The sequence below is a fragment of the Carassius carassius genome, chromosome 24, assembly GCF_963082965.1.
Source record: "Carassius carassius chromosome 24, fCarCar2.1, whole genome shotgun sequence".
NCBI classification, from domain to species: Eukaryota; Metazoa; Chordata; class Actinopteri; order Cypriniformes; family Cyprinidae; genus Carassius; species Carassius carassius.
Window position 1 is genome coordinate 23,922,353 of NC_081778.1, and position 21,611 is coordinate 23,943,963.

At 35.6% G+C, this 21,611-nt stretch overlaps 1 protein-coding gene across 3 annotated transcripts; it reads left to right on the top strand.

Annotated features, from left to right (window-relative positions):
* The first annotated feature begins 815 nt into the window (after positions 1–815).
* On the top strand, positions 816–20,836 carry LOC132103240 (thyroid hormone receptor-associated protein 3-like). 3 transcript variants are annotated; one of them, XM_059508186.1, is made up of 11 exons: positions 820–1,130; positions 8,516–8,670; positions 13,261–14,121; positions 15,824–16,510; positions 16,679–16,848; positions 17,105–17,216; positions 17,367–17,451; positions 18,206–18,384; positions 19,209–19,374; positions 19,459–19,593; positions 20,387–20,836. In XM_059508186.1, the coding sequence occupies exons 2-11, from the start codon at positions 8,537–8,539 to the stop codon at positions 20,609–20,611; spliced, it is 2,754 nt and encodes a 917-aa protein (XP_059364169.1). In that variant the 5' UTR covers positions 820–1,130; positions 8,516–8,536; the 3' UTR covers positions 20,612–20,836. The 3 variants fall into 3 exon arrangements, with proteins under 3 accessions (XP_059364171.1, XP_059364169.1, XP_059364170.1); XM_059508187.1 differs by lacking the exons at positions 820–1,130; positions 8,516–8,670 and adding an exon at positions 10,723–10,841; XM_059508188.1 differs by lacking the exons at positions 19,209–19,374; positions 19,459–19,593; positions 20,387–20,836 and adding an exon at positions 18,579–19,187 and having other exon boundaries at positions 816–1,130.
* Positions 20,837–21,611: the final 775 nt, after the last annotated feature.

The following is a 21,611-nucleotide window of genomic DNA, read 5'->3' on the forward strand; positions in this document are numbered from 1 at the left end:
CAGATTTGGAGAAATTTTGCATTATATCCCTTGTTCATCAATGGATCCTCTGCAGTGAATGGGTGGCATCAAAATGAGAGTTCAAACAGAAAATTTTCCATATGAGTGAACTCTTCCATTAAATAGCTTTTAATTAAGCCATTTCTTGGGTCTATAAATAAAATAATGTCTCATTATTTTTTCATCACACCTTTTATGCCTGCTTTTGATCAGATGCGGATGCATTTCCCATTCCCAGTCTAATGTTAATAAATGACTGGTCTTACTTTTTTATTAGCTAGGCTATTACCATCCTCAAGGAGGACAGCTTATCTATAGTCAGTGCAACCACTGTCACTGCACTCTCTCACAAGACCAAAACAGAGTTATATTTAGATTTTTATCTTATGTCATAGATTTTTTTTTTAGCATTGCAAGCAGGCTAAAATGTATGCAACACAACAACTTATACTGGTCTATGATGGAAAGAAGATTATACACATTTCCGGCAGCTTTCCTTAATTGGCAACCTCATAATCTTTAATACATGTAGATTGCATAAATAAATCTATAGTCAGTAACTATACATTTAGTATATTATTCACTTTAAAACATATTTACTGCATTTTTACTGTTTATTTTATATGCGTTTTTACACTGTATAACAATAACAGTAAGATCCTAGCATGTACAAAGAATCTGAAAAGGAGCGCCTGTTCCTTTAACTCATTTAGGGGCGTGGCTAGCTGTCAGCATGCATTTGATTGACAGTAGAATGCTTGAGAGAAACTTGATCCGCGCAGCCTGTAGTATCCACGCTGTATCTCTGCTGTGTCACAGCCCCAGTCTGTTACTGTGAGCACTTAAAGCTGCTTTACACCATTTGACTTGAATAGTGCACCGTGTTCACAGTTGGGTTACAACTTAATACGACACGTTTGTCATTTGGAATTAAAATACGTTTTGAATGCGGATACTTCAGATGAAACGGACTGGATATTGCCACCTTCTCCTTCAGAATGATTTAAATAGTACTATAATAATATAAAACGAAAGCTGTATTCTTTTTAAACTAGGGGAAAGCATTTTAGTGAACTGTAACATTTGACAGTAGATGCATCTTCTCACCCTGGACTAAATCGAATTATATGGTAAGTGTTTATATATATATATATATATATATATATATATATATATATATATATATATATATATATATATATATATATATATATATATATATACTTAGAATAGAGTGGAATAAAAGAGGATACAATTTTATTATTATTATGTTTTTTTTTATATATATATATTTTTTTATATACCCTGGGAACTTCGAAATGTAAGCTGCTTTGAGATGGTGCTTTCTTTAATTCATGTTTTTGGTGACTGGTTGCTGATGCCAAGCTATAATGTTGTAACAATAATTAGCAAAAATTCGAAAAATTATCATAGTAAGGTTTTATAAAGGAAAACTGTAGAAAAAAAAAAACTTTGATAATTTTTGCCATCACAGTAACATCTACAATTATTTTCAAAGATGTAAAGCTTTTATTTATTTATAATAATAATAATAATAAATAGACAAATCATCCATAATATAAGAATATTTATATATATATATATATATATATATATATATATATATATATATATATATATATATAAAACAATGGTTCTACACCAGGTTCCAAATATTAACAAAATACAAATTGAAACCATCAGTTTACAGACTGCTGCATTACATGACTACATTGTCAGTTTTTAATTCACAAAGTTAATAATTTTGATCCATTTTCAATCTTTTGTCCTGAGCATGAAATTCATTATTTAAACATACTTTTTGCGCCTATCATGCTACCTTTTGTGTTTTTTACTATATACTTCTAGAATCACTCTAAAAAAATGCTGGGTTGTTTCAACCCAACTTTGGGCCAAATTTGGACTAACCCATCGGTTGGGTTAAATTTTTACATTAAATTTTTAACCCAAAAGTTAGGTTAGTCCATATTTGACCCAAAGTTGGGTCAAAACAACCCAGCATCATTTTATGAAAATTAAGAGGGAATGTCTGATAATGTAGGCCTACAAAAACGAGATTTGTTTTAAAGTCTTAATTAATGATGGATGAGACCAGTACATGTTCCTGATCAACATCCTTGTTGATCCTGGAACAACATTACAATCAGCTAATCAGAACTGAGGGATAGGTTTTCAAGAAATGTCAGTTTTAGGTTTACAATCAGGGTAAGATGCTTCTACATCCTTGTTATTCACCTATACTTTTCCTCTGATTTTAGGAATAAATTATGGGTAGCGTTATGTTTAGGGGCAGGGATTGGGTTAGATATTTCTGGACAATAATGTTGATCCAGGATCAACAAAAGATGTTGATGGCAAAATCACTGCGACCGATGTGTGACTCTGACAAATCATTTTGTATGTCAGAAATGGCATCGTAGTGCCATAAAATGTGTTACACATTTCTTTAAATAATCTTAAATATATTCAACTACAATTTGCGTTTAGGTTTGTACATTGTGTAAGACTATCCAGTAACTTTTGGCTTTGTAAAACATGCTCTTGGAAAAATAATTCTTGCCTTTTCAGTAACTCACTTAATTTGGAAAGTTTGGTCAGCAGCCCAATTTTTTTCTTTTCTTTTTTTAATAATCAGTTTTGTCAAACAGACTACAGGGAGCTTGTGAGTTATTACTACATCAGTTCTCCATCCTCGTATAAGACTAAAATAGAGAAGACCTTCAACTGATGAGTTCCCATGTGAAATCAACGGCAAGATGAGACACAAGTCATTTCAAATGAATAACTAAAAAAAGTTTCCTCTATAAGCAGGGTTTTAGGTCTTATGTCTATTATGTTCTCGCTGCCCTTTTCTGTTCAATGAAAGTCAATAGTGAGATGACTTTTATCAACCAGAAGCAACTCCTGACGCTATCTATGATTTGACTTTAGAACACTTCAACAGCCATTAGTCACAATTTACTTATTGTGAATATCTACTTCTGTGACCTAAATAAAATAGAAAAACATGCAGATATTATGGTGGTGAGTAAATGTTGACAGGATGTGAAACTCTTTGAGCCTTGAGAAGCTGCAGCTCATTGCAAGCGAAAATTATAGAGCTTCATGTAATGTCATGCAACGCATCCATACTTCAGTTAATATTAGAGTTGTTGAAGAAATTGATTTTAAATTCCACAATCAATCAAATGTTTATCTCAAAACCTGTGGGCTCCAAAGCTCATATGCTTTGTACACTTCAAAGAGGTTTTCACATATCTGTGGAGTCTTTGGAAGAATGTAGCAGTTGCTGTGGCTGTTGATAAGTGTCTCTTTTGCTGCATAGACTAATGCAGATAACAAATGGGATTTTAGTGCTGCTGGTCTCACATCTGTGGTCTCAGTAATAGAGCGGCTGATTGAGTGTTGGGAACAAATTGTGGTCGTGTCGGGTTGCTCCATTGTTTACATCAACTCTCCCCCTTTAATCGAACAGGTGAGAAGGTCCAAATGCAGCTGTCACTGTTGGGAGGCATATAGTAGATGTGTGTGCATGTGTGATGTAATGACAGCACAAAAGTTTATGACCACAGGAGATGTCTGACACAGATTTAGCTATCAAATCCTGTTAATCAGGCCACGGACCACACTCCACTCCCATATAGGCAAATAGACACTTAGATACTTTATTGAGGAAAATTAAGGATTATCTACAGAAGGATCACAAGACAGCCGCTCTTTATTAACCTTATTAAATGATACCATGCTTTAAAATGAATCCTACATAATTTCTTAACCCATGCAAATATGCCTTCATTATCATAAAAGTGTCATGATCAGACTCCTCAACCCTTTTGAGTCAATTAGATAGACCTCATTTGCAGATGGGAAGCAATACTGTTTACAGATGAAAGTATCTGTAGACTTGTTTTTTTGCTTTCTCTATTTTAAGCATCTGAAACTAACTGTGAATGAGAAACTGTTTCTGCTGGGTTGTTGAACACCAGATGCAGACCTGCCAAACTTTGAATTTTTTCAGCGTGGTGGTGGGGGGGTGGTTGTACTGTTTGTACATTACTGTTTACTGTAACTGTTTACCGTAACAGTTTAGTACATTTTTGCTATTTAGTTTTTTAATGCTATTTAAAAAAGAAACAAGTAATTCTAACAATGTAACAATACAATCTAAAAACAGATAATACAAAATAAAAGGCTATTTTAATTACCCCATTAAACTTTACAGTTATTGCTATCATACAAATACACATACTTGTAGGTTTAAAATTCAACTACAAATTTCAGCAAAATGTATATTTTAATCAGAGTTATTGCGCTCCTATTTCATTGAGCTCAGTCTGTTTGGCGTATATGTGCGGTGGTGCTCTTTCTAAATAAAGTCTGTGGAGTTTAGCGGAGAATCGCAAAGCAAAAGCTCATGCACTTTTGACCAGTGGCAGCTCATGGGTTTTAAAATAGAGGATGCACACTAATTGTATTGGTCTGGGGATCCCTGCTGATTGTTATTATTATTTGCTTAAACACTTTAAAATGGCTTTTTGGTGGCTTTTAGTCAGAAAACGTAAAGAAAACGACACACATACAGCAAGATAATATAAATTCACTTACCTGTCCTATCACTTAAAAACAAACATCCATCCCTTCTTAAAAGTCTGTGTTAAAAGAGAGCTGCCTGTTGTGCTATTTAATTAGGCCTACTGCTGTAGCCTATAGTTCTAGCTCCCTTTATTTTAAATTTGTATATATATACTGTTTGAATGACAGCTTGGGAAATCTGTTGGCGATCAAATATCGCTACTCATCATAAGTAAATGGTACAGCCCAGCTGGGAGACGTTCAAACTAATAGCACGTGATTTACGTTTCTATGATGATTGGTTGATATACCAGAAGGGAGTGTAGCCTCCTCTATGATGTTCCTTTTCTCAAAACTCCTCAGCGTTGAAAGTGAACAATCGATGCTGTTTGGCAAATTTTTTTTAACAACGGAGGCACGAGAGCTCATCTCTCCCCCAGCCTCCCCCTCCCATTCCCTATCACTTAGTGGTTGTAATTACAATAGCAGATTCGGCACATTCGCAATAGAAAAGCAGTGCTTTCACGTTATGGAATTGGTAAATGTGAAATTACAAACAAAAATATATACATTCTGAGACATGAACTGAAATTAATTATGAATTTTATTAACATTAAATCATCCTCATTTTCACCTCAACATTTTGGGGAAGCTGTGCCTCCCCCTACGAGCTGCCACTGCTTCTGACAGCAAAATGGAAATATTTCCATGGCTTTTTTTTACATTTACAGATGGACAAAATTCCTGTGAAATGCAAGATATGCATTAAGGAAAACGGCACATCTCAAACACATTAAACAGCGAGTTTCTGTCAGCCTCACACGCCTTTCTGTCAGACCATCTGACGTGGCGAGCGCAAACAGCTTTGAACTGAAACTACAAACTATAGGCTACTACGGGAGAAATAAAATGCAGAAATTATTTAAATGCAAAACCAAAACCCAAGTTATGTCACTTGTATAGTTTTGAATGGGGAAAAATGCAACGCTCAATATGGCCGCTCAATCACGGGAAGCTCTGCCTACTGAATGAAAGACCAACTTACGCTAATTGGTAAAGGCACGCGTCAATGAAGCTGCCGTTAGAAATCCCGGTTGCTATAGAAACAGTCAGCTTTCCAAGACGTGCTCTTAGGACTGCACGTGTGCACTGGCTGATCTAGACTGAAAAATACGCTTTTTATAACGCTATTTGAGCAAAAGAAACAACATTTCTAACACAGTTGTCAGATTTCTTTGGTGATTTCAAATATGAAATTTAATTGCACGCTTAGTGAACCTTTTGGAGAACTCGATGTCTCCCCATTCAAAGAGATAGGAGTTGCACTTGGATGCCCGAGAGGCGTTTCTAAGATGGCTGCCGAGTGACATGACTTGTCTTAAAGAATTTGGTTTAGAGTGACAAATCGTACCAGCGTACCTTGAGGTCAAAATGCATAACTGCTAATCAAAATGCGTAAATGTTGGCAGGTCTGCAGATGTCTTAGCTGACGTACTTTATGTAAACTTGTTATTCCCATAGTACTTCAGTATACGGTAGAAGTAAAGTAGCTTAGAAACTTTGCACAAGCCAAATATCTGGATGTCTGGAGGCTGCAGGAAATTATGGACTGCTGGCCAAAACCAACAAGCAGTCAAAAGGAATAAAAAAAAGGCTTTAAGTTAATTTCGGCCAATGTTTGCTGAAACAGCAGCGCAGATCTGCTCAGACTCGCATGCTGTACACAAAGACACCATACTGAATTGTAGCTTAAGTGTTCTGTCTGCAATTTCATTAGCATTTCATTGAACACAAAAAGGGTTTATTCAGACCAAGAATGACAACTATAATGATAACTATAACCATAAATAAAAAAAGAAAAGTTAAAGATAACAGTTAAAGTTAGAAGTAAAAAAAAAAAGTGCAGTCCACACCACAATTATTACAATAATGACACGAAAAAAAAACAATATATGTGAAATCTCTTTTAAAGAGTTTATTTCCAGTTAATGAATGGAAAAAAAATATTGACCAGTATCAGAATCCAGTCAGCTTGAAAGAGCATTGAAAGAGAAGTGTGTCATGCACTTAGAATAATCAGAAGGTTATCATTCTTTGTGTGGATGCTAATATAGTTATCGTAATAGTTAGCGTTCTTTGTGTGAACGGGCCTTAAGGATCTATCTGAGATCCTTATGTTAGCAGTCCTAATGGACAAGATAACTGACAGCTAATTTGTGGTGCGTCATCAGGCTATTTCTGTCTAAATAAAGTAAACTAATAGCTTGATGGTGTCACACTTAGTAATGAGTGCAAAGATAGCTAATAAATTTAGCCAGGATTTGAATCAATGTTTAGGAGCTTTAATTAATTGTACTATCTCATAACATTAATAGAGATCTTTCATAATGTGCATTTGCACATCCATGATTAGAGTCATGACAGGTATGGTGACAAGCAGTTAAGATGCACCTTATAATATGAATATTTGCAGCCATCACAGTGAACGCAAAAGCTATCTCTTTATCTCTAGTGCAAGTCTATTTGAGCCACAGTGCTGTCTCTCTTTGATCACCAGTGTTCCCTGTGGTAAAAACCCAAGTGTGAGTCCAGCTTAACAGTTGGGGGCATTTGTGGAGGTTAAGATGACAGACAATAGGCAGAATCACCTTTCAACACCTCTTTAAATACATTGGGGATAACATTAAAGAGCTAGTAAATCACTCTCACCTCCATGCTAATGTGGCGTCACTTTACATCTGTTCTGCCAAACCTGCAGCATTTCCTCACAGTTGTTCTTGTGAGTAGACTTAACACATAAAGTGTATATTTAAATATTTTTGGCTTAAAGAAAGTCAGATTAATTAAGGCTGAAGTGTGCGTTTTTCAGTGTTAAAATACTTTCTCCTATCCCCTTTTAATGTATAGAGAACACTTTAAGCCGTTAGCCTATTTTTATGACTATTTTTATGACTTATGACTTTTTTAAGTGGATTTCCCCTGTCATTGTTTTTTGCCATTACTCTACAGTACATCATGACATTCAGCACTCTTATACTTACTAATATAGTGTAATAGTGGCCATCATTTTACAGCGACTTTGGTTTCAGGTTTCAGAACTGTTTTTCCGCTATTCCACTGAATTCCCCTATGGAGAAAATAATGTGGTTTTACTTCCAGAACCAGACTGCTGCACTGTTGCTTCTCATCAGTAACTGAAACTGGTGCTTATTTTCATGCCTCTCGCATCACACTGTGAGAGACATACAAATGATGCTGTCTTATATCCGAGTTATCAATTGTAGTGAAAATTACTACAGTATTAATATTACTGATTAATATTGTTGCATTGTTGGCTGATTGTTGTAATGATTTTTTTTCTTTGTGAAAACTTTTAAGATAACGTATAGGTAAGAAGATAAAATCATTTAAACTCAAATCAATATTTAGCTGTGTAGTGAGTGGTATAATGTACAGTTAGCCAGTCATTATCTCAAAATAAACAGACTGTAAATTATCATTGAGAAATGGCAGACTATCTGTTGATTATCCCTCACATAAACAGCCTTGTAGATCGACATTTGCTCCGTATTCCATAATTACTTCCTGCTGTGCCTTTAAACAAAGCTTTTGTGCTCTTTTTTCAAGGATGTAGCCTGACAAACTGTAATTTGAAGACATGGAAAATGTAATACTCCACAGCCAAGTCTTCTTAATGTCCCAGAGAAAAAAACACCTCAATGTAAATTGATGAGTGGTGATTTACATAGAATTTTTTTTAATTCAAGCAAGCCCCTGTAACACTATAAACTCTATTTCCCTTGCTTTTTTTACTGAAAGAATAATTGGACTTGGATTACAATAATACATTTTTAAATTACTTGATGAATACTAACTTCCTTTTTGTAAGTTGCTGGTCTGAATGGTTTGCATTCTGTTACAGGCACGTATGTGAAAGGCCACAATGTCTAAGACAAAGAAATCAGAGTCCAGGTCTCGCTCTCAATCGGCCTCCAGATCAAGATGCCATTCTGATTCCCGCTCTCGCTCCAGATCACGAAGCAGCCCTAGACCTAGATCAAGGAAGCGCAGATACGGGTAAGTGTCCAGTATGCTAATAAACAGAAGTTACTGACTTTGCAATCATCATGTCATACAAAATATTTAGTAAATTAAAAATGAGATGGTTACCATTACTGCAGTGCACAAAACAGGCGTGTGCAGATGTGGGATGAAGGAGTTGGTTTCGATTATTCATTTCAGTTTTGAGTCAGATTTTGTACTTTCAAGTTTTAGTCATCACTTTTATTCCTCTCCAAAAAGAGGAAAAACGAATTAAATTATCTCTTAAAAAGTAATCGGCAGTATTCCTTTTCATTTTCCTGACTATTGAGTCATTCATGCAGATTCATTTAGCCTCTTTTGCTGTCTTACAATCAGGCCCACGTGGAATTAGCTCACAATTTTGCAATAAATAAACCCAGAAAATGCAAGAAGAAAGATTACATCTGGTAATGTATAATCTTGCGCTTGATAAACAATGATCTTTAGCTACTCATTCTGACCATACTATAAAGTACAAATCTAAACACAATAATGCTTACTGTGTCTTGACAGATGTGCTTAATGATTGAGTGGGTTGGAAAATTGTTAACTTCTCACTATGTTCGTAAACACACAGTGGAACTTCATTTATAAACACCCACCATGTGACTCATGCTCGGCTTCCCATCCATTACTCTTTTTTTTAATTAAAAATCAATATTCTAGTGCCAGTCTCAGCCATCTAGCCACAGCTGCCAGGCCAAAGTTATGTAAGGTAAACATACATTAAAGCACCCTGTGGTTTTATAATGCCTTTACCCTGGCTTCCTCACTTGTTGAAAAGGGGTTGCTCAGTCACCGTGATTTTACTCTCCATGTGTTCATCAGCATTGCATAAAGACTGATATTTGGGAAGGGCTGTGGCTTTGGAAAGGCTCACCACACTTTCTTATTTCCCATGCTAAAATTGTACTTTGCTCATTCTCATAGGACTGCTGGTTTTGTGCTTACAACACAGTGGAGCCTGTTAGGTAGCAAATGTAAATTGTACCTGCAAAAAAAACCTCTGCTCTTTATTAGACAAAAACAGATACATGCTTGTGGTACTCGGGTTATTTTGTTTCATTGTTTATTTTTTTGAGCATGGCTCCTTTTTCTTGTGTGGTTGACAGTATACTTTGAGCGCATTCAGAGATATGTACTATGTTGATTTTTCATGCAAATGGAATTTGTAGAGGGAAAAATCTGATGTCGCTTATTTGCAAGGGAAATCTTGTGATCCTGGTCTCTTATTGCTGACCAGTTTCAGAGAGGTACTGTTGCTAGAAAAAGCTTGATGCATACATGTCAGAAGAATGAAGCATAGCTGCATGGCTTTGAATGAAGTCAAAATGTCTAATGAAAACTCATAGGCATAAGTGGATGAAAATGCAGTTACTTCCAAATTATAAATACCCTTTTTGTAGAAAAGTTTGTTTAAAATGTATCCATTTACTCACCCTTATGTCATTCCAAACCTGTTTTTCCTTTTGCTTCTGTGGAACATAAAAGAATTGTACTGTAGAATTCTACTAGTTGCTTTTTTCAAGCGCAATTACAGTTAAAGAGGACAAGTGCACTATTTAAGTCTTATTATGTCTGAAGTCATATAATAGCCTTTTAAAAAAACAGACCAAAAATTATGTCATTATTCATTGATCATCTTGTGAGATGTGAGCTAAAATATCAACGTTTTCAGTCAATAATGACTTAAAGTTGTTCAGTTTGTAGATTAAAAAGACCTTTTTGAAGATTAAATGCCTCAGTTTCCATTCATTGTATACAGGAAGAAGTGCAACCAGTGCAATTCAAATGTCTGCTTTTGTGCTTCAGAGAAGAAATAAAATTGTCTTTTTGAAATTATATGGGACTTGCTAAATAAGGACAGAATTTTAATTCTAACTGAAGTTAACTAGTGGATAAATAGCTTTAGAATAATTGTTGTAATTGTTACCTTCAGTTTAAGTCTACTGTGCAAAGCTAATGTGTTGTAACTGGCAGGCTGAGAACCTCCTCTTTGCTTCGTAGAAAGAGAGTACAAATCTTTCCCATATGACCCATGTGACTGACTCTTTCCATCCACGCTCACTAGAAGAGATGCAAAGTCCCTCTTGCTCGCTGTGAGAGTATCATGTTGCTCTGTGCACTACCTTCTTACTTTGTATTCCAATGAAAAAACGCATCAGGTGAGTACAAAACCAACCGAAACTGTAGATTATTGTTAATGTCATTATGGATGTAGTTGTTTGTTTGATTGTAAACTGGTTGCAGGGTGCTTTAGTTGGATAATCATTTTCAACACGGTTTCACTTTCCAAATGATGAAAAATTCCACTATATTAGAAAGGCAGGTTTTAATTCAATGCTAGATATAATTGCATGTCTTTTATCATTTTATTGTCTGACATAGTTGACATGTGCATAGTGTTGAAATGTCTCAATTGTTTGTTCTTTTTCCAAGGAGATTATATTCGATATATACATATTGAATATTCTATAGATCTGAGTGTAATGCACTGTATGTATGCGCAAGTTGTTTAGTCAGTTAATATCAGTGTTTGTGATGTTAAGACACGCTGAAAGAGACGAGAATCAATAACTACTGACTGTAGATGTGTTCATAAATAGAACAACAGAGCCACCATCTGGCTGAAGTTGACCTTGCACCTAAAGCTTTTAAACGTAATTGGTGGTAGCAGCAGTGTGTACTACTTGAAAGAATTATGTGAAATATTGTTAAACTAATTATTGATCTTAAATCTTTGAATTAGTTTAATCAGTAATGGAATACACAGAATACATATTTCTTGTATATTTGTAAAAGTTTTAGAACGTTTAAATTAACGTTATCAATTTAATTATCATTCTGATTTAAAGGGATAGTTCATATTTTATTATTATTTATTTAATTACACAATAATTTATTATTATTATTATACATTCTTTTAAGAGAATCTTTTTCATACAACTACTGGGCATTCAAGATCCAAAAAGGACAAAAGGCAATATAAAAGCATAGAAAAATGGTCATGGTTTTTTTATTTTTTATTTGTTGAGGAAATGGGTCATCTTTCTTGTTATGACCTAAGGCCTCACGTTGGACATCAATAAATCAAATTTCATTCATTATAAAGTGTCTCATAACCAAATGTCTTGACATTATAACAAACTTACATTTGAATAAACTTTGATTTGAGATCTGCACTGGAGGTAGAGATTAGTGAAAATCGTTAGTCTGTTGATCCTCACGTAGAGGTATCATATGGGTCTAGAAGAAGATGTTTTGAATAGGGATGCACTGAAATGTAAATTCTTGGCCGAAGCTGAACAAAATGAAACACTGGGCCGAAGGCTGAAAACAGAACATGGTTTTTAAAAAAAAAAAAAATGTCCCCATGTAGGCCTATTTTGCCCTTTTTTTTCACCATTGCATAAATTAAATAACCAAAATGTGCTTTTCACTGTTTTGTCCTTATTTTCAAATAAAAAATAAATACATTACAAAACAGTAATTTAAACATGTTTACTTAACACTGAACATTCTTTTAACATTCTAGCAGACATTATACCAACAAAGCACAATTAAACTTAAAATTAATAAGTTAGTAAAATAATATTTTTGGCCATTTTTGAGACTTGAATTAGGCATGTCTTTTTTACTGTACAAATAAAGGAAGCCTTGCTGAGCAGAAGAGACTTCTTAAAAAAAAGAAGAAGAATATATTACAGATCCCAATTTGAACACTGTGTGAATGTTATAGGCAAATAAATGTATTAATAGAGCTGTTGTATGGTACTATTATCATTATTATTGTCTTATTTTTTTAATTTTTTTTTAATATTTAATTTTTTACAGAACAACAGTAAAATGACATTACCGTCATTTATGAATGTCGATGGAGTTTTTCTAACTTTTATTTCGGCAGAAACCCGCAGGAAGATCTCAGTGCTTCTTTTTGCAGCATGCAGATTTATAAAATTATTCTCAGAACAATTTTCAGAAAATATTTGTCGCACTTTAAACCCTGGTGCCGCGAGCTCATGCAGCGCTGTCAGAATACATGCAATTCATGCGTGCATTACAAAATATAACATTCTGCAGTTTATGTACTAATAGTTTGAGGACATTTCTTGATTTCAGTCATCATATAGTTGCCTAACCACCAGCATCAGTCACCTCTTCTTCTAATCGGAGACATGTGATACAGCACTAAACAGTCTCTCGCTTTCAGTGCTTCATGCTTTTAATGATTTCTGCATGTTTATCTGATAGTTTGAGATACTTTCACATCGCCGACATGTTTGCTGCATTAGTGCGTGTCTCTATTTGATCGTGTTAGTCATTGTTTGGTACATATTATTCGCCCTTTTTGCTTATTAGGCCGAACACCGGAATATATATATTTTTTGCTATTTTCGGCTAAATAATTTCAGTTTGCCTAACATTCGGTGCATCCCTAATTTTGAAAATGGATGAATACTATTTTTCCTTAGAAAATACAGTAGCATATGTAATATCTCTTTGTGTCATTTTCTATATCCCAATGAGCTTTAATTTTTCAATTTTTTTGCTCAATCCTTTCTTTTATTGTCTTTTATGCTCTAGGTCTCGCTCTCGGTCAAGATCCCATTCTCCGTCCCACAACCGGGAGCGGAACCACACGCGGGAGTACCAGAACCAACGGGAGTTTCGAGGCAACCATAGAGGCTTCCGAAGGCCATATTACTTCCGGGGCAGAGGTCAGGGCTTTTTCCGTGGTCGCTTTCAGCGTGGTGGAAGGGGTGGATATAATAACTACCACCCCAAAAATTGGCAGAACTTCCGACAGCACCATCAGCAGCAGCAGCAGCAGCAGCAGCAGCAGCAGCAGCAATACCACTCCAACAGCCCCAAGAGGGGCCACTCGCGTTCACGCTCTCCCAAGAAGCAGTCAAAAAGCCCGCAGTCCCGCAGCCATTCCCGCCGCTCTGACAGGTCGTCCTCAGGGAGATCACCTCAGTCGCACCATTCTTCCTCCTCCAACTCTGGGTCTGCCAAACACAGTTGCAAAGATCTAAGAGAGGACATCTCTGTGCCTGAAGAAACCCGAGGAGGAGGAGATGGGACTCTGGCAGAGCAGGTGGGAGGCTCTCCTGCGGCTGAAGGGAACTCTGATGGAGACAGGACTGTGGAGGATTGTCAGGTTTTAACAAACCGTGATACTAGTCCTAAAAGGGCAAGTCCGCAGGTTTTCTCCACTGTCACTAATGACCAAGTGATTGTCCCTGCAACCAACGAGACAAGTCCTGCTCAGATTGCTCCTAATAAAGGTGCCACCACCTGGCAGAATGTTGAAACTGCACCTTCAAACACCAGCCCCATAAAGAAAAGCTTTACACCAGCTTTCAATGGTTTTGAGCTCTTTTCAAATATTGACCAACAGACAAATGAAACGACTGCTATGTCCACTGCATTTGCATTATTGAAGTAAGTCTGCTTTCTTTTAATGGAAATATCTGTGTGTTTCATTTATACATTTTTTCACTACCTTAAAGTTTGGGATAAAAGAAGTCTCTTAGACTCACCAAGGCTATGACTTATTTGGTCAAAAATAAATTAAAAATTTAATTAATAATATTATGAAAAATTATGAAAAATTATTACAATTTCATATAACTGTTTTCTATTTTATTATATTTCAAAATGTATTTTATTCCTGTGATGGCAGTTAAATGTTCAGCAGCCTATTCCAGTCTTCAGTGTCACATGACCTTCAGAAATCATTCTTATACACTGATTTGGCACTCAAAACATTTCTTATTATTTACACACAAGTTGATGAAAACTGACAATAAAGACATAATGTTACAAAAGATTTCTATATCAAATACATGCTGTTCTTTTGAACTTTCTATTCATCAAAGAATCCAAAAAAGTAAATAAAATAAAATAAAATCATAAAATATTAAGCCATTTTCAGCACTGATAATATTAAAAGCTAATAATAATTAAAAGAAATTAGAACCAAATCAGAAGATTACAATGATATCTAAAGGATAATGTGACACTGAAGACTGGAGTAATGGCTGCCAAAAATTCAGCTTTGCCATCAGGGGCATACATTATATTTTAAAATATATTAAAATAGAATGTAGTTTTAAATTTTAATAATTATTAAAAATATTGTTGTTACTGTATTTTTGATCAAATAAATGCAGCCTTGAAAAGCGACTTATTTTAAAAACTTATCCCTTTTATCCCAGGCTTTTTACCAATAATGTATTATTATTTCACTTGTTTATCTTAGGGCTGGGTATTGTTATAGGCTTCCTGGTTCGATTCCAATTATTCTCTCTCTCTCTCTCTCTCTCTCTCTCTCTCTGCTAATGCTGTATATTATAAAGTGCAGGGTTTTAGACTGATACAAATCAGTAACTCATCTTTTTGAACCATTCATAAAATGAAGCATCCCATGAGATATTAATTGCTGGAATCAGGGCTACACTAGACACGTTGTATATTTTTGATTCAGTAAATAGGACTGATTCCTAAGAGTCATTTGTTAGTGTAGAGTAAATTGTTCAATTGAAGATCATAATTTCTGCCCAGCCCTATATTTAGTTTGTCTTGTACATACTTTTTTAGGCATTTCAAGCTAAATAAATGACAGATATTCATCATTTTGATGGATTACATGCATTTGAAATTTGCTTTCTATTTTCTTTTTTACCTTCATTTTAGTCAGTGTAAGAGAGGAAATAACACAATAAATCCTGCGTGTGTGCCAGACAAAAAGTAAGATTGCACAGTTGGTTTGCAATCTGCCCTTCAAATGCATCAACAGAGCTGTACTGAGAAAGAACCAACACGCATGAAGAGCTAGATATGCCTTGTTTACAAATGTCAGCTCACAGTCTGTAATTTAGATGTTAAAAAAAAGTCTTTATTTGCTCTTTGCAAATGGATGAAGTGAAATTTTCCCGGCTGTACACACTTGTTTACCTGTTTCAGAGTGGAAGCCATTCATTTGTGCACGGTAAAATGAACAGAATCCATTACAGCTTATCCATAGTTCTGTCAATCTGACTTGCTGCAGAAGTCCTTGGTCACGTTAAAATGACAACTGATGTATTTGAGCACATTGTTGTAAATAATAATAAACTAAAAATCTCTTTCTCTCATTGACCAGATTCCTGGAGGAGCAAAAGCTTAAAAAACAGGCTTCTGCATGGGACAACAACACACATAAAGGGAAAAGTAATGGAGATATAGTATGTGATCAAGAAAATGGAGAAATTATTGAAAAGGGCATTGAGCTGTCTCGCACTGTAGATTACGACATGGCAGGAGAGGAGAAATCCAAATCTGCCAAGAGTTTTGATGGTAACAAGTTATCCATAAGCTCCACTAAAAGGGGTTCACGAAACAGACTGACATTTCAGTGCGAGGATGTTGAGGACGATGATGAAGAAATTGAGATCTCTAATAGGGTGAGGGATATGGAAAACGATCCCTGCAAAAGCAAAGTGACGCTGTCTGCTCGTGAGATGTTTGAGAAGCATATCAGGAGAATGCGGGACATGGCATGGGATGATGAGCTGGAAGCTCTCCTGCTCTGCCATAAACAGGAAAGAGCAGCCAATATTCTAGCTGCTCTCTCTAAGAGAGACCAGTTCAGTGGCATGTTTAAGGATCCCTCACCTGAAAAGCTCTCTAATGTTAACCGAAAGGAGAAATCCTCTTCTAAACCCACTCTGCTGCCCAGGAGGAGCTCTGAGAACCGTGAGCAAGAGATGTTTGTGGTTATGAATGAGGAATCCCCGCCAAGAGCTTCAATGAAAAGAAGTGAATTCAGTGTGAGGATGGATTCTCTGAGGTGATTTTTGTCCCCAACCCCCCCCCCACACACACATCTCAGAAATGACTTTTTGCTCCTGCTTGCATCTTCGCAAAACATTGAATTGTTGTGTGTATGACTGCTTCTGACTATCAGATTTGAATTATATTTCATTGTATCTTTCCTAACCATTGTTGCATTTGACAGGACACCTGTTTTGACCAATGAAAGAAGGAATCTTCTGGATTTTCTGCATCTTAATAAGAAGGATTGGGAGTTTCAGTCTGTCCTTCAGCATCTTCAGGCTCAGCTTTCACCCAAAAGTCCATCTGAGCTGTTTGCCCAACACATAGTTTCAATTGTCCATCACATTAAAGGTGACTGAAACTGAATGCTGAAGTCTTTTGCAGTCAAGGTTCTGAGGGACTACACTGGCCTTAGTATTTGTATTATTCCATTTTTTAAGTACATTTATTCATGTATAAAATATTTTTTGTTTTATATTTGTTTTTGTATTATCCAGGGTTTATTATTTTTCCCACTTGATGAAATACGTATTTTTTTATATTCAAAAAGTATAAATATTAATTCATAATTTAATAAAAAAATAATTATTTTTTTGTCCACCCGCAGCTCAATATTTTCCTTCCTCTGGATTGACCCTAAATGACCGATTTGCCATGTACCAGAGGAGAGCTGCTGAGAAAGAATTCATGAAGCAGAGAAAGAGTCCAGAGATACACAGGTACAATAAAATTCAGGAACAGCTTCCCAGGCTGATTTCTCATGCACGTATTAGTAATATTTTTTTTGTGTGTTGACAATTTAGAATGCTCTAAGAAAAGAGGATTAACATTTATCATATTTATCATTTATCTCTCTCCAACTCTCACAGGAGAATTGATGTTTCTCCCAGTGCTTTTAAGAGGCACTCTCTTCTGTTTGATGAGATGAAAAGCTCCATGGAAAACAGCTTCAAGGTGACCGAGCATTTTGAAATATGACATATTTTGGAAAAGAATGCTGCGCGAGTGATCCACCCAGAGCATTCTTAGGCTTCCTTCTCTCGCTAAACTCTTGTTTCTGATGAGAGAGACATAAAAGTCCAAATGTGAGATGCAAAAAGAGGTGCATTCAGGTTTATGTGTTGTAAATGCCCCCTCAACGTTTGATGGTAACCTTTTACTATGGGTACAAGCCTTCCTAAGAGGCAAGAAATCAGAGGTCAGAAATGGAAGTGACCAGTTGTTCCCATGTCATATCCATTTAAAGGACACTAAACAAAACTCATAGTAAGTATTCCTCTTCAAAGCCTGCAAAGAACAAGTGAGGTGTTTAGGCCAAGTAAAAACAACAAACTTTCATGAGCACCAATGAAAGTATTTCTGCTGTGGTCCTGTAATGTTGCCTTTTGTACTGTTTCATTTAGTTTATTATCTTTTTTTTCTTTTTTTTTTGTGAGCAAGTAAGAGGAAATCAAAATGTTACCTTTGCGGCCTGTTTCCAAGTCTGTGAAATACTGCTTAATTAGCCTGTTGAAAGACTGTAAGAAGCCAAAATGCCACTTAAAATTATATTAGAATAGGTCTCTTCCTCTCATTCATTTGCATGGTTGTTTTAATTCTGCTGTTGCCATGTTTTGCGTTGTGGACCCGCCCCATACAATGCTACACAACGCTACTAGATCGCTGCTAACCCTCATCTGGCCAAAATATCTCTTTCTCCTCACCGCAGGTCGATGGTAAAAAATCTAAAGGTGATTCAATGGACCTTCGGCTGGATATTGAGTGCAGAAAGAAATACTTGAGTGGAGAGAGAGAGGAAGAGTATGGAGGAAGAGTATCGAGGAAATCTCCAGATTCAAACAAGGAAATATCCACTGAGAAAATCTCGAAGAACCACAAAAAATCAAAGTAAGCTGCTGCATAGACATGTCAGAGTGATCTTCAGTATGCAATTGTTCAATTGTAGAAAACAGATTTAAGACAGACCTAAACCATTGGTGACAAAGCTAATAAGCTGACAGTTGTATTTTTGTTTTGTATTTTATTTTGCCATGTTGATAACTTCTCTAAATGTGGTTGAAACGGCAATTTTGATCAACCAGTAAGCAATCTGCAATTTCAAAGAATCTGGTTGAGGCAAGTAAAGATTAAACAAGATGAAACCAACAAGAAATCCATCTTGAGCCTCTCAGGAGACCTTAAAAAACATTTCTAAAAAAGGCCTAAAGATGCGTTCACACTCCCAGCAGTCTGCAGAAACAAGAAGTCGGATGCTTTTAAAGATAGTTGGTGATGTGAAGCGTCATGAGTGACAGAAATCGTTGGCAGTGCGAATATTGAGCAGATTTAAAATTTCACAAAAAACACCTGCAATACGATGCAGCTACTTCCAATGGGAGCGGAGCTCACATGATTTTAACCTCCTGATACCATCAAGTAGGAACACCTGCTTGTGCCCAGCAGGACAGCAACTTGGTCATCTTCAGCTATTAAATCGCTGTCAGTGTGAACACATCTTTTTGTCTTTCTGGTCAGCTGGATATTTTGAATATCTTGGATAAAGGTTGTCATTGTTTGAAAATGTCCTGATTTTTTTTTTTTCAGATTCAGGTAAAGATTAATTTATAGTTGCTGAAGAAGCAAATGATGATGAAGTCATATTGCACATATTCAAAAAAACATGCTGAAGAATGCTGAACAATGTCTGAATCTAATGTTATTTCATTCCTAAGGAAAAGCAAGAAAAAACGGAAGCATTCTGAGTCATCATCCTCATCGTTTTCCTCTGTTTACCATGAAGAAGAGGCTGAGATCAAGGCAGAAGGCTTCTCCAAAGTCCAACAGGAGCTTAGAGAGTATGGAGAACCTGCAGAGAGAAGATGGACACGAGGAGGCTTTGTAAGTTTTGGGGGATATTGAAGAACTAAGATGTTTGTTTGTTGCTGTTGTACTTTTGGTTACCATTTGCTGTTTTCTCAGCAGCTTAGAAGACGTGGTAGAAACTGGAACCGAGGAAATTTCCATGGAAGCAGTAATGGTGATTCACAGATGAACATGCCAGAAAAGGATGATGATTGGGATCAAGAATACACCCCCAAGAGCAAGAAATACTTCTTAGTATGTTGTGAACTTTGTAAAACCCATTCTGCATCACCTTTATACAGTTCCTGGAAAAAAATCAGCAAGCTATTAACATAATTCTAGTAAAATAACGATAAAATAAATAAATAAATGTATTTTTTACGCATAAATATACACATTTACAAATTAATATAATGTCCATATAAAGAAGATAGGTTATATTAAAGACTATAGATATACAAAGATGGTTCACTCCTATTATTTATGAAGGGGAGAAACTGTAATGCACAATATGGCGGAATATGTCTAGCCTTCTAAATGAAAGGGCCAGTCGCTGCAGCTGCCATTAGAAGCTCCGGTTTCCATATAAACCTGAGACTCATGCTTATGATTATACATGTGAATCTAGCCTTAAAAATAAGTTTTTTTAATGGTATTTGAGCATAAGGAACAACATTCATGGGGGACAGTTCATTTAAGATTCTGTTGCTGATTTGAAATATGTCATTTAATTGTGAGTTCAGCAGGAAGTTTTTGAGATTTCAGGATTCCCCCAGTCATTTAGATAGGACTTGGTCTTGGATGCCTGAAATAGCTGCCCGGAGGCATTGCAATTACGGCTCACAAGTGAACAGACTTTCCTTGAAAGGCACTTTATACAGTCCTTGTATCATAATCTCTTACATTGGGGGTCTGTATGTGTTCTATTAATACAATGTACAGTCAAATATAACACTGATGATTATTCTTAAACTCATATAAAAGGTTTCCAAACCTTTAAGTTATATTAATCAATTAGGGTAATATTTTCTGTCTTTTGTTGTTGCAGCAGAGTGAAAGAGATTGTGAAGCTGAGAAGAAGATGATTGACACGCGAGTGCGTGGTCGTGGTCGCGGTAATGCTGTTCGTGGAAAGGGACGTTTTATCCTCCGGAGGGCCACAAATACCAACACCACCAATAATACGAGCCCTAAATGGGCCCATGATAAATTCCAGGCCACTGATGATGATGAAGGCGAACAGCAAAGAGAAGATGTAGAACAGGACCAGTGAGAACGGAGCAGTAAAAATTTTATAATCCCTTATCATACTTTAAACCCTGGGATAAGACTTGCTGGCCTTCACATTCTCAAGAATGGATATAATATCAGCATCCTTATGCATCTAAAACTTTTTGATATGAAAGGGCTTTTTTTATTGTAGTTTTCATTTTATATTTTCATGAGGATGCTTTTGTCAGCCTGGTGGCAAATTTTTTCATTTTGTTTTATTTTTTGTTCGTTTTGTTAAAATTTTGTGCGAATTTTGAATGTGTAAAATGAAGTACAACTCAATATAATCAATACATATATTGTTTATTGGCCACTCTGCTTTCTAGATGTTGATATCAAGCATTAAAAATCCATTTCGGTTGACCACTAGTTCAAAGGTTAGGTGCCTTCGATGCACCATAGTGCCTGAAGGGCAGAATAGCAGTATAGAACTGGTTATGTACTATTTGTTGCTTTTGAAAAAAAAAATAGATGTACATATTAATGTTTTGTGGACTTGATTGAAATTCTTTGAGACCAATGTGTGTTTACTTATAGAAACAGAGATGTCAACTTTGAAACTGGACAAACAGCTTATAGAGAAAGTAAAAAAAAAAAAACTATAAAAAAAACATGCATTTACTAATGTTTTGAAGACTTAGAAAATTAAATTTATTGAAGTGCAAGTTTTTGACAATAAGTGTGTGCATACGTTTTTTTTTATGTGTGTCTTCAAATTGTAAGCCTATTTCTATTGGCTAAGCACCTTCTTTAGATAGAGTAATCATTTTGTCACTTAAAAAAAAAAACGGGAAAAGTGAATAATTTACATTCATACTAAAAAATTTATTTTAGCTGTCTGGGTTCTAATTTGCACTGTATCTGATAAATACATTTTGACTTGCATTTATATACTCACAATCAGAAATAATAATAATAAAAAATGCGACAATTTCACATCTGACTGATTTTTGTGTCATGTAGAAACTACGATAAAGGATTTTCAGAACCGATCCAATACC

What these genes read in the sequence shown, in the direction of transcription:
- LOC132103240 (XM_059508186.1), top strand. Translation starts at nt 8,537, where the DNA reads ATGTCTAAGACAAAGAAATCAGAGTCCAGGTCTCGCTCTCAATCGGCC. An exon ending in GTGAGGATGGATTCTCTGAG is followed by an intron (nt 16,511 to 16,678) that starts GTGATTTTTGTC and finishes TGCATTTGACAG; the next exon opens with GACACCTGTTTTGACCAATG. An exon ending in CCATGGAAAACAGCTTCAAG is followed by an intron (nt 17,452 to 18,205) that starts GTGACCGAGCAT and finishes TCCTCACCGCAG; the next exon opens with GTCGATGGTAAAAAATCTAA.